The sequence below is a fragment of the Cyanistes caeruleus genome, chromosome Z, assembly GCF_971803275.1.
Source record: "Cyanistes caeruleus chromosome Z, bCyaCae1.hap1.1, whole genome shotgun sequence".
Taxonomy (NCBI): Eukaryota; Metazoa; Chordata; class Aves; order Passeriformes; family Paridae; genus Cyanistes; species Cyanistes caeruleus.
Genome location: NC_141732.1, coordinates 12,919,031 through 12,931,410, shown reverse-complemented (window position 1 = coordinate 12,931,410; position 12,380 = coordinate 12,919,031). Strand labels below are relative to the sequence as shown.

General features: G+C 42.1%; 1 protein-coding gene across 3 annotated transcripts in view; it reads left to right on the top strand.

The window, feature by feature from the left end:
* PLPPR1 (phospholipid phosphatase related 1) overlaps window positions 1–12,380 on the top strand; it is a 163,664-nt gene that overhangs the window by 129,880 nt on the left and 21,404 nt on the right. For all 3 annotated transcript variants that reach the window (XM_086868681.1, XM_086868682.1, XM_023944330.2), the window contains one exon: window positions 11,048–11,298. In XM_086868681.1, coding sequence (XP_086724807.1) covers window positions 11,048–11,298 — 251 coding nt within the window. The remainder of the gene's footprint in view (window positions 1–11,047; window positions 11,299–12,380) is intronic.

Here is a 12,380-nt window from a genome sequence, read left to right as displayed (position 1 = left end):
GAAGCCTCCTAGGTGCTTAGCTGTGCAAAGACAACCGATTGCTTGTATATGGAATTTTCTGTGTGTGCCTTCTCTTGATAAACTTTAAGGGCCAAAAGTTACAGAGCTGGTAAACTAATTTCTCTTGCAAGTTCTCTTCCTTAGCAAGCAGTCTGGCAAAAAAGTTTACTGCCAATTTAGTTTTGGTACCCAGATGTTTGAGCAAGTCTTGATGAGTACCTGCAAAAAGCAATTACTTAACTCCTTTGAAAATTGTCTTATAAGGCATTACAGTTCATATTATTCAAAAGGATGAGAAAAATCCTGTAATGTTTCTAGGTTCTCATATGTCAGGGAAAATGAACACTACTGTTTAACCCTGCAAGGCACATCATGGAGAACTTTTGAGAGCTGCTGGTCCCAAATTTTAAGAGGGAAAAGAGGCTTTTTCTCCCCCACTGACTCTGTAATGGAAGTGGCTGGGAAGAGATGGGATTTTAAGAACTGTAGCGTAAATGTGCTTTTCACAAAACAAACAGAAAGCGGTAGATACTTCAATGAATATTCATTTATGTTTTGCAAGGAAAGAGACACAAAAAAACTTATAGCTGTTTTTTGGTCCTGTGGAAGACTAGGATCTTTGTGGCACAATCTCCATTGGATCTTCGGGGTTTGGTTGCTAGATCTGAGCTTTTCTCCTCATACTTTTCCTTCATGTATACAGAATTAAGGACTTCTTTGCACTTAGAAAGTAGAGCAAAATGAAAAACCTATGGCTTTTCTGGAATGCTCATGGAAAGCCCCATGTGTCTTCTCTGCTTTTTTCCTATCTTGTTTACTGTGCTCTCTTGATTCTCTCCTTGTTTTCCTCAAGGTCTCAGCACACATCTCTTTCTAAGAGCCTCCTCTCCAGAGATTAGCTGTGACTCTGAATGTTGAGCTTTGTATTAAATCTCTTGCAGATTCTTTGTCTACATGAAGCAGAGCCACAATTTCTTCTTGCTTCTTGGCCCAGACATGAATCATTCCTGCTGAGAGACATTTGCTTTTTTGGCAAAAGACTGCCTCTCATCTTGCTGCAGTGTGTATCAAGTCTGTATTGCAGCCTAGATTGGTGAAACCTGCTATGTTCCCTATATTTAGAAAGCCACTTTATTTATCAGTGAAGAAAAGCTGTCTTAGATTGGAAACACCAGTCTTTGATGTATGCTGCAATCTGTTCCATCTTCCTCTTTATCTTCTATGTTTTCATAGACTTTTTTTTAAGATTTTGAGATCAAATTAGTGGTATGCAATTGCTTCAGAGCAGTTTTTTCTAATAAATTGCTGCTTCACTGCTTTGCTTTAAGCACGTCCTCTCTCCTCCCTCCTCTCCCCACCCTTCACAGCAGTTCTATCATCAATTTTTGATGCCATAAGTTGCTGTTTATGTGCTGAACCTTTGAGAAACTAATTAGTAAGAATGACCATTTCCTGGGCCTCTCTGCTTCTTCTCCCTATCTCCCAACTTGAGCATACACAGCCTTTTGTATATTTATTCATTCTGTCTTACAAGGCATCAGCACTTCGTTAATGTCATTCTACTTTGCATTTGCTTCTGTGTTCTACTTAATCCTTTGTATTACAAATAGAGATTATAAAATATTTTAGTGAATGGTTTCAGTCAAGGTTTTAGTCTTTTTATGTACAGCTGCTGCCATACCCCCAGGATCAGGGATTCAGACCTCCCTGACCCAGTCTGACAGGGTGACTGTGGTATGTATTGTATTACATTTCTGTAATTTTATACATTTACTGTATAAAACGTTATATTTGTTTTCTAATCCATGTGATTAAGTTGTCTACCTGCAAAGCCCTGATAAGATGCAAGTAGCCCCTTTCTAGTTCAGATACCTAGAAATTCAGCATGCTTCATCAGCTTGTTACCAGAGGCTTTTACTTCGGATGTGCATAATTTGCCTTTAAATGGTGCAGATCACCTTCTTTTAATAACTTAATCTAAAGCATGTTGCCACTTCACAGTGAACAGCTAAATAATTAAATTAAGGCTTTATTTCAGCAGATTAAGACTTTAGTTCGGCAAATACAGGTTTACAAGGTTTATACACGCATTGAGTTTATTGTAATAGGATAGATATACCCCAGCGCTCTGATGTCAAATCCCTGAGCGGCTGAACGAGACAGCTTACCTGACCTGAAGTAACCCTCCTTCTGTCCCTCCCGAAGTAATCCGGGCTAGCTATGTCAAGGGGAGGGCAGGGGGGCTCTTCACGACCAAGATAAAGACCAAAGGGCTGCTTTTCCCTCCAGGATAACTTCAGATGTTTATTCAGGCTGGGATCCAGGAGGAAAAAGAGAAGGAGGAAACATTTCCCGGCTACTTTCAAATGTCGGGAGAGGGGTGGGGAGACGTATAACACCAACCAATGGGATAACATTTCAGGGACAGGGAGGGGAAGGGAAAAACATGTCACAGCTGCAGGGAGGGTTTACACAGAAACTAAGGAACGCCCAGGAATGTGCACTACCACATCTCCCCCTGTTTTGTAATATATAATTAATGAAAGGTAACGAGCTTATTTGACTTAGTGACCTGAAGTGGCCCACCAATTCCCATTTGCAGGCTGGTGAAGGTTACTCTGGTCTGCCAGCTCTATATAGTTGATGTCTGAGGCAGTTGAGATCAGCTTAATTATGATTTTGTACAGTATCTTGCTTAAAATTCCGAACACTAACACAGTTAGCAAGACAATGACTAGCAGTGACAGAATAGTTTTCACTACTGAAGCTCACCACCCCGAGAGTCCCCAGTTCTTAAACAGTCCATTGAACCAGTTATCTGCTTCTTGCTTGACTTGTCTGATCATGCTTTTCATCTCTCAGAGCGTGGCATGGATGTTAGGAGCTTTCAATGTCAGATTCATGCAGCAGAGACCCTTGAACTCCTGGCACTCGTGCCCGTGGAGCAATAGGAGAAAGTCTATTGCAGCACGATTTTGAAGTCACCTGCCTGGTAATTTCCTCATCTTCTAGGAGGGCACTTATGGCATTAGATGTTAAATTTGCTTGTTTTACCACCCAGCATTCCAGGTGTCCCAGTTCACCTAGGGCTTTGGCTGCAGCTACCCAAGGAAGGAAAATGGATGCAGCAATTCTTTTTGATTTGGACCAATGATAAACTCCGAATCACAGTTCTTGTCTAAATTTGTAACACTTCTCTTCTGAATTTTCCAAGTCAAATTGTTTTTATGGGTCCACTCGCCAATTAATGTTTGATTGGGCGCTAACAGTGATAGACGCCCTGTGGTACACGGCCCTCCGAGGAGACGGGATGGAATTCCTGCCCATGCGCGATCCCCACAAATGAGGAACAGTCCTTTGGGGAGGCTTTTGGGATGTGTCTGAGCTGAGAAGTGCACTTTGATGTAGCTTAGCACACGGCACCACCTTTTTGCTGTGAATTCTTCTCGATATTGTACTATATTGTGGAAGGTTTCTTTATTAATTGGAGGACTGACCCTAAAATGTACACAGTATGATGCTGGAGAGGAACCCAGTAGCTCTAACTCCTGGGGTTCCTGGGTTGCCTTAGAAAAATGTGGCAGCCACTCTTTGATGGGGTTTTTTAACTCTGCTTCTATTTGAGTGTTGTGTAATTTATTACCTGCTTCAGGGGTCAGTGTATTAAAGCTGTGTGTGAATTCATCATGCTGCAATGGGATTCCTACCAGGCAGGTAGACATAGGATTTTTTGCTGCTGCAGTAGATAGACATAGGTTTTCTTGCTGGAGTGTTTGTAACAGGGTCACCCAGATGTTCTGGTGTGGCTGTGGGACGATGCAAGCCGCTGTCAGGCTGCTCAGTGCAAGCAGGATGACAGCAGGGTTAAGGCTCATCATGGATTTGAGTGAGAGGTAGGTTATTTCTAAAAAAAAGGAAACAGACATTTTTTTAAAACATGTTTACAGCCAAAGTATGCAGGTCAGAGGCTAGAAAGGTTCCTTCTCGCTCTCTCCGGCAGCATCTTCTCTTGGAAGCAACAGCCACTTGCTTCTCTTCTCTTCTTGCTCATGCTGGATTCTTTGGAACAAAAGGTTTTACCCATTTCTGAGGAATCCATCGAGGGCCTGTAGGGGTGGATACACACGCGTAACCTCGCCCCCAGGTGACAAGTTCATAGGGACCCTTGGTTTGCCAAGTTTCAGGGTCCCTGATTAAAACCGGTGGATGCTGTGACAATTTAAACTGATCACCACTGTTAAAATGCCGAGTTACAGGAGGATTCATGTTTTCAAATGAGCAGTTTAGGAAGTTAATGGTAAACAGAGCTTTACAGAATTTCTGTTGTGGAGACATCCACACTGCCTCGCTACCTTGCCTGGCTAGGACTTGTTTGAGCGTCTGGTGCGTACGCTCGATTACAGCCTGACCTGTGGGGGAGTGGGGGATGCCAGTTTTATGTTCCACTCTCCACTGCTGGACAAATTCTAGGAACTCCTTGGATTTATACGCTGGGTCATTATCTGTTTTAGTTTCCCTAGGGATCCCCAGCACTGAAAAGGCCTGTACTAAGTGTTGTTTGGCATGTACAGATTTTTCTCCTGCATGAGCAGAGGCATACACCGCTCCTGAGTATGTATCAATGCTCACGTGTACATACTTAAGGAGACCAGAACTGGGAATGTGAGTGATATCTGTTTGCCACACCTCACAGCTTCTAAAGCCTCAGGGATTAACCCCAATGCCTAATGATGGCACTGCCTGGAGCTGGCAACTGGGCCAGGTGGCCACAATGGCTTTAGCGTGACCCCGTGTCAGCTGGAACTGACACATCAGTCCTGGCACATTTTGATTGTATTGCTGATGATTTATCTTTGCCTGCTGAAACACATCAGGGAGACGTTCCTTTTCAGCTGGGGCAGCAAGAGAATCAGCTCTCCGGTTTCCCTCAGAGATTTCACCTGGCAACTCGGTATGCAATCTTATGTGCATCACATCGAAAGGATGTTCTCAATTTGAAACCAAATAAATCAGTTTTGAAAGCAATCTAAAGAGATGTTTGTTCTAAATGTCCTTGAGAACTGCCTGTTCCGCTCTGGACACCACCCCTGCGACATAGGCTGAGTCAGTAACCAAATTAATCAGTTCTGAGAACTTCTCAAAGGCTCTCACAGCCACAGCCAGTTCAGCTATCTGGGGTGACCCTTCTACAAACTCAACATCAGCTCTGACCTTGTCCTGTCTGCCTTGCATCTGAAGTTCACTGTGAAAGAGTACATGTTCTGTTATTAACTCCTTGCCTTTCCATAGGACTCAAGCTGTATTTGGGGGTGTGGCCCCAAACCTAAACTGCTACAGCAGATTGAACTACTGTAGATGTTACCACTGAAGAACCTCCACAGCGAGGAACAAGTCACTGTGCTGGGGACAAATTAACCCTTACTGTTCTCTTTGATGCCAGGCTCTGAGCTGGTAGCTGCCTCCGTGAAAACTGTTGGTTGTGAAAGCAGTGAGGAAGGAAGATACCCTGTACATCTGTCAGGAGGAGTCTTGAGCCTCCAGATTGTTTTTGCATTGGAAACTGAATTTCTTCTGGAATGGTCATGTGTCTCCCTTCTTACATCTGGGGAGAACAGTATCCAGGCAGGACACCCACAGGTGAAGCAGGCAGACTCAGGAGGTAGTAGAAACCCTGGAGGAATGAGCTTTGTGGGGTCTTGAGTGGAAGATCAAAGCCAGTCTTAGGATGGGGTTATATGAGTGCTCAGAAGTTTGATGTTGAGCCTGTTCCTGATGCCATGGCAACAGGACAATAAATTCCCCTGAAATCCTCAGCTCTCCTGTTGTAAAATGGATTAATGATATAGGTCTCTTTTAACACATCATTTAAGATGTAGTGATGAAAGGTGGTTTAGAAGAGTCTGAGTCACAGGACTGTAAATGTATGGCTTCATGGGATGCACAGGATTCCTACAGAAAAACCTTCAGAGAAGGGCTGAGGATCAGCATTGCCATAGAGCCCTGACTCCTAGAAGGACACTCTCCAATGAAACTCTGATCTTCCTTAAAAAACAGAGGGGTGGGAAAGGGGTTAGACAAGTATGAATGTGTATGTGAAATAGGAACTTTTTCTGACAAAGTTAAATTGTAACAAATTCAGATAATTAACTGGAACAGAGAGGAGTGCCTAAATAAATATCCTTGGTACAAAACATGATGATACGTTACTGAAGAGCCCAGCTTCTGATCTCTCATGAGCCCTTCAGTGTATTGTTTCTTTTGTTACTTTACTTAAGGGTTTCATGGTTTTTCCTTAATAAGGCCTTTTACTTCCTGATTCTCATTTCCATTCACTGGCTTCTCACTTGTCTGAGAATCAAAAACAAAGCATTTAGAATTGAAGCTGCTAAATACTTAGACTTTTCTGCCAAAGCAAGTGTTAGTTCAGGTGAGATGAACCTGGAAAGTCAAGCTTCACTTTATCCATCCTCAGCATTTTTCAACAAGACTGACTTTGTTGTCTTGTGGTTTTTTTTGGCTTGAACATTTAATTTGTCTGTTATAAATGAAATAGAGCCAAATTTATTAATAATAAATTTATTAAAAAATTGTGAAAATTTGTCAAAAAGAAGGAACAACCACAATCACAGTTAAGGCTGAAGCGTGGAGCCCGGGGTTGATGCTGGGTAAACTTTGAATCAGTTTCTACCACCCTGACTCCCTCAAGTTCACCATCGGTCTTCTGTAGGAGTGGGGTTTTATACAGGTTCTATAACCTGAGGCTGCACAGTTCTTCCTCTCCGAGTCTGTTGCATATTCATATTTATTGTAAGTTTGTTAACTGGATTAACAAATTTGGATTTCCGAGAAGGGAGGAAAGGGTTTGAGTGGCTTTACAGAAACTGAGTTCTTGAGATGCATGATCTGGAGATATTTTCTGTTTGGTTTGTGAACACAGTTCCAAGGGAGAAAGGGAATTACGGGAACTGAGTATTGAGATGCATGATCCGGGAGAATCAGATCAGTCTGATATCAGGCGCGGATCACTGTGTCATTAGTACGCCAATCTCGCCTGGGTGGGCCTTGATTTCTGTGGTGCCACTTTGTTCTTTTGCAAATTGTCCTTTTCCTCTGGCTCCGAGCTGTTGCTGCTGCAACCCTTGCTTGCTTGATATATGTAACCAATATTTACTTTCTTATATACACATAAAAAAACCCCAAATTATACATTTATATATCACAGTCCAAGGTCTTTCTCACTGGAGGGAAAGATATGTTAAAATCAGATCTCTGCTTTCTTGGAGTCTGGAGCAGCTAAGAGAGTAGCAGGGAGTACAGCCTGCCCTCTTATATCTGGACTAAGCTAGCATCTCTCCCAGTTACATTCTTATTCTTCTGTTTTCCAGCCTTCAGGCTGCTTCTGAGACACAAACCCAGCTGAGAGTGGTCAGGACAGTGAGAAAATGGTGCCATGGTCTAGTTGTGGTGTTAGGGCATGGGTTGGACTCGATCTTGGAGGTCTATTCCAACCTAGTCATTCTGTTGAATTCTGTTGTTGAACAAATCAGGAGGCCTTTCCAGACAGAAGGGGTTTCTGTTCCTTCATTATGGCCTCTTTCTGCAGCCAGCCTATGTTACATGAGTGGCTGAGGGGAAATATTTGCTTTATGTATGTCTTAGTTTGAAAATATAGGTGTCTGCTAAGGAAGGCAGAAACCTCCCTGGTAATGGAAAAATGTAAATCACCCCCCCTCTTCCAAATTATTATAATCCTGAAATCAAGTGGCTCTCAGGCAAAGATATGGGAATGGGAATAACATTTCTTTACTAGGAAAATTAAAATAGAAATGCAGTAGTACAAAGAAGAAAACCAACCCACTGACAGAGTCAGAATACAACCTGTTAGTCAGGCTGTTGATAGCAGTCCAATTAAATGGTGGGTACAGTCCTCTTGGAGTGACAGATGTGGTTCTGTTGAAGCAATGATCCCACAGGAGGGTGTAGTTCCACTCAGAAGGTCTGGTGATGTAGATGGGTCCAGTCTTTCTCCTCTGGGAATTCAGTGGAGAAAGGCTGCTGTAGTGTTCCAAGTCTCCATAGATATACATGTTAAGATGCTTGGCTCCTCCCCCTGGGTGGAGCATCTCACAATGGGATGATGTAATTTTATCAGTCATGTAATGAGACTCAATGGTCCATTAACAGCAGACATACCCCTTGAGGGAGGGTGGGTTGTGGAAGAGATAAAGAACACCACCCCACCTGGTTTTAGCAGCTGGCCCATTAACAGAAGATATCCCCCAGTTATGAGGGATGGGTCGTGAAAGAGATAAAGAAAACTACCCCACCTGGTTTCAACAGATAGTAATAGAATACATACTTTTGGTTACATCTTTCATTGAAACCCAAGACAATGTAATTGCAATTAACCTTCATCCTTTCTGCTAGTGATCAGCTGTAGGTCTGCTTCCCATGTGGCTTACACTGTTTCCATCTTTCCTCAGCGTATGCCAAGTTCTGCACTACGTATGCCAAGTTCCATCCCCAGGTTTTCTGGCCCAGAGTGAGCACACTGAAATAAAGCACTTCCTGCTGAGCAGGATGACACCACCTCCCATTACACATGAGTGTTGAAGTCTGGAAGAGGCATCTCTTTTCCTATTCTTTCTCTCTGACATTATGTCATGGACATGAGCTGTATGACCCTGAAGAGCTGGGGCTAGTTGCCATGAATCCTTTCAGAGCAATTTGCCCCCCTCTAAAAAGCTGGCAATCTCATCACTTCATTCTTGTACTCTGGTCAGTTAGTTTAGTTGCTGTAGGTCATTGAACAAATCCATTGAACAGATGGATTCCTGAGGTACAAAAACTATCAGGGGACTGTCCAGCACTGCCCAGGCACACTGGCATTACACCCTTCAAATCAATTACAGCCAACCTTTGTTCCAAGTCTCCAGAGACATGAGGCGTAATCAGCCTGCAGAGGTCATATTCCTGCCAGCCGGACTCAGTGCTGCACATAGCTGTGATTTTCACAGAGAACAGCTTGGCAGAGGTATGAAAGAGGAACTGCAGCAGCCAAAATGCACCACAGACAGAATGTGATAAAGGTTTCTGGCTTGCTCTGCTCTTCTCCAGATTACTGCAGGCATCAGCAGCTGCATTTGGGCCGGCACTTTCTGTGCTACGAAATAGTAAGAGAACGCAGGTGTTAAAACTTCTTTTCTTAATGGAGAGAAATACCTTTGTATATATGCACTTCCTGGAGATCGAAATAGTTTTGTGTAGCTGTTGAGCTTTTTCTGAAATGTCTTGGTTCTTGGCTTGTACTTACATGATAAAGAGCATAAGTCAGACTGCCTGACACTTAAATTTTCTCTAATTATTGTAAAGGCTGGGTAATAATACTCGCTGCACTCACTGTAATTTGCACAGCACATCAGAAATCTGCTATTTAAAGCAAGCTGTGTAAAAAAAAATTAAAATTTTGACAAAGTGCTTTATATAAAACGAGATTCATCTCTGTCATAACTTCAGTTTCACCAGGCTAAAAAATACCCTTCTGCCTTTTTCCTGAACTTGCTTGTGCACTGACTAATGTAGGTGAGAAGTTCCTGATGGCTGTGGAAAACCATGGATTTGAAATATTACCAGAGGGATAAACAAAATAAAAGAGAAGTCTCCGTGCTTTCTCCTTTTAAACACACTTAGCATATGGAGAAACCTGTCACACCATTGAAAAGACAGGGGCCAGTCCGGCAGCCTAAAACCAGAGAAAGGCAGCCTCCTTCTTTGGCCACCACTGTTTTTTTAAATCCATTATCACATACCGGTTCATCAGTAATAAATAAAGATAAATGTACATGAAGAACAGTAATACATTCAGCCTCCAGAATCATCTCACTGTGTGATGCTCCTTGCTGACCTTGGGGAAGGATGGTGAGGAGGAACAGCTCTGCAGTCCTGCAGCCCCTCCAGGCTGTTGCCCACGGGCAGGGGTTTTCCCATCAGTACCCCAGCGAGGGATCTGCACCACAGTGACACAAACCATGCCTCTGACCGACTGGTACAGGCAAGCCCCACTCAACATTTGTACAACAAATCAAATTTAGTTATAGTTTTATTTTGTGTTAATGTTGCTGCATTATTTTGAGTCACTCATACTTTTTGTGTCTCAGAATAGAGCAGCCTTTTAATCTTCTTTTTAACTCAGTATAGATAAGCAGTGAAGATGTTATAATCATGGTTGTGCCAGCTCTTAAGATTTTATCACAGCTTTCCTAAGATGATTTCCCTGGAGCTCCAGTTCCATATTTAAATACACAACAATATCAGATAATTTATAATTTAATGATTTTTGTTTACAGAGCTACAGAAGGGAGAAAGCAAAATCGCATGACCCTCAATATCTTCCTAAATCAGAAATCAGTATTTATTTGTTCTGCATTTTTGTGATACTTTAATCAACCTTAGTGATGAGAAGGGGAAGAGGAGAGCTGATTTAATCTTTCAGAACACTTGGGTTTGGTAATTTTGCAAACCTGCTGTTCTGTACCTTTGTCATGTAAGCATTACATGCATCTGAAAAATCCTCACATGTTCATAGCAGCTGTAGCAGGTATTGATAACACTCAAGGGGAGTCAATGAAGGATGTGACAACTGCATTATTTATTTAGAAATGCTTCACAACCCTGGAAAAGCTCCTGCGTTCTAGTGAATACTTCATCTTACAAGATTGTGTGGTTATGTGCTCCTGGTCACATGAGCTGAATTGCAAGTGTCTTCCAGAGCAAAGCATTGGATTACTTCCAAAAGTGCATGCCAAATACTACTAGGTCAGGATTGTAAATTTTCAACATCAAGGTGGTGAATAGTCAAAATTCAAAAGGTACTTAATTCTAGGTAGTTATGTTAGAAAAGTATTGTGTCTCAGCACTACACTGCTCTTTCAGGTTCAGAGATCTCATTTTTTTGTTAAAAGTACTACTCATTATGTTTCTTCCTCTCAGGTATAGTGATATTTTCTAAACCTGTTTGAATAATCACTATTTTTTCCTTTCCTCACAGGAGTGTTTGCATTTGGACTTTTTTCCACTGACATCTTTGTAAATGCTGGCCAGGTTGTGACTGGGAACTTGGCTCCTTACTTCCTGACTGTGTGCAAACCCAACTACACTGGAAACGACTGTCGGGCCCACCACCAGTTCATAAACAATGGCAACATCTGCACTGGGGATGTGGAGGTGATTGAAAAGGCCAGGAGATCCTTTCCATCCAAACATGCTGCTTTGAGCATCTACTCAGCTTTATATGCCACGGTGGGTGCCAGAGTTGTCTGCTGACTTGCATGAGAGGTTTTTGCATGCGCATCTAGATGGGGCATTTTTCTTACAAGAGATTTTTGGAGAAAAAGAGGGAAGTTTTGGGGTCAGCTTTTTTCCTTATCAGTATGGGAAGATCCCCTTCTCTCTCCATTTTACCAGTCCTGGTATAAGCAAATTAAACGCTTATTGCTCTTGAGGCACTACATATAGAGGCATGAGGTCCTAAACTTGTCTTTACTGCTGATTTTCTCTTTCAATCTTCTCCCCGCCCCTGTCTTATGAGCATTAAAATGAACTGATTGATAAACAAGCTTCTAGATTGCTGCATTTGTTCATATGGTATGTGTTGTTGAATATTTAAAATTTAAATTGTGCCCTTTCAATAGGGGCCTGAACTTAGGTTGAATTTCACTTCCCTTGTTTAGGACCTGAACTTACATTGCAAAGAGGGTTTCTAATAAAAGTCAATGTGAGAATTCTGTTGTTACCACAGAGAAATATGCCCTATCTGACACACTGACAAGGTGACACTACCATGCAGTCAGGAAGGAAATTATGAAGTCTGATGAAACAGAACTGCTCCTTTGTATTTCCTGACTAAAGTTTCAGAGATTCTTGAAAATTGATCCAAGAATCTTACTAATAAAGCAGAAACCTTGGTGGTTAACCAAGGACTTAACCTGGTTATGATCTCAAAATGTATTAACTTAGGTCTTTTCTCTCCCTAAAGCTTACCTCAAAGTAGTGTCAGTCTGCCTGTTGATCATCAGTGTTATAAATGAAATAGAGCCAAATTTATCAATAATAAAATTATTATTATTATTGAAAAATTTGAAAAATTGAGTTATGGAAACAACCACAATCACAGTTGAAGTTGAAGCATTGAGCCCAGGATGGGCGCTGGGTGAACTTTGAATCAGTCTCTACCGCCCTGATTCTCTCAAGTTCATTGCCTGTCCTTTGGAGGAGTGAGTTTTTATACAGTTTCTACAGCCTGAGTTCCTACAGTTCTTTCTTCCAGGGTTTGTTGCATATTCATATTTACTGTAGGTTTGTTAACTAGATTTCCGAGGAGG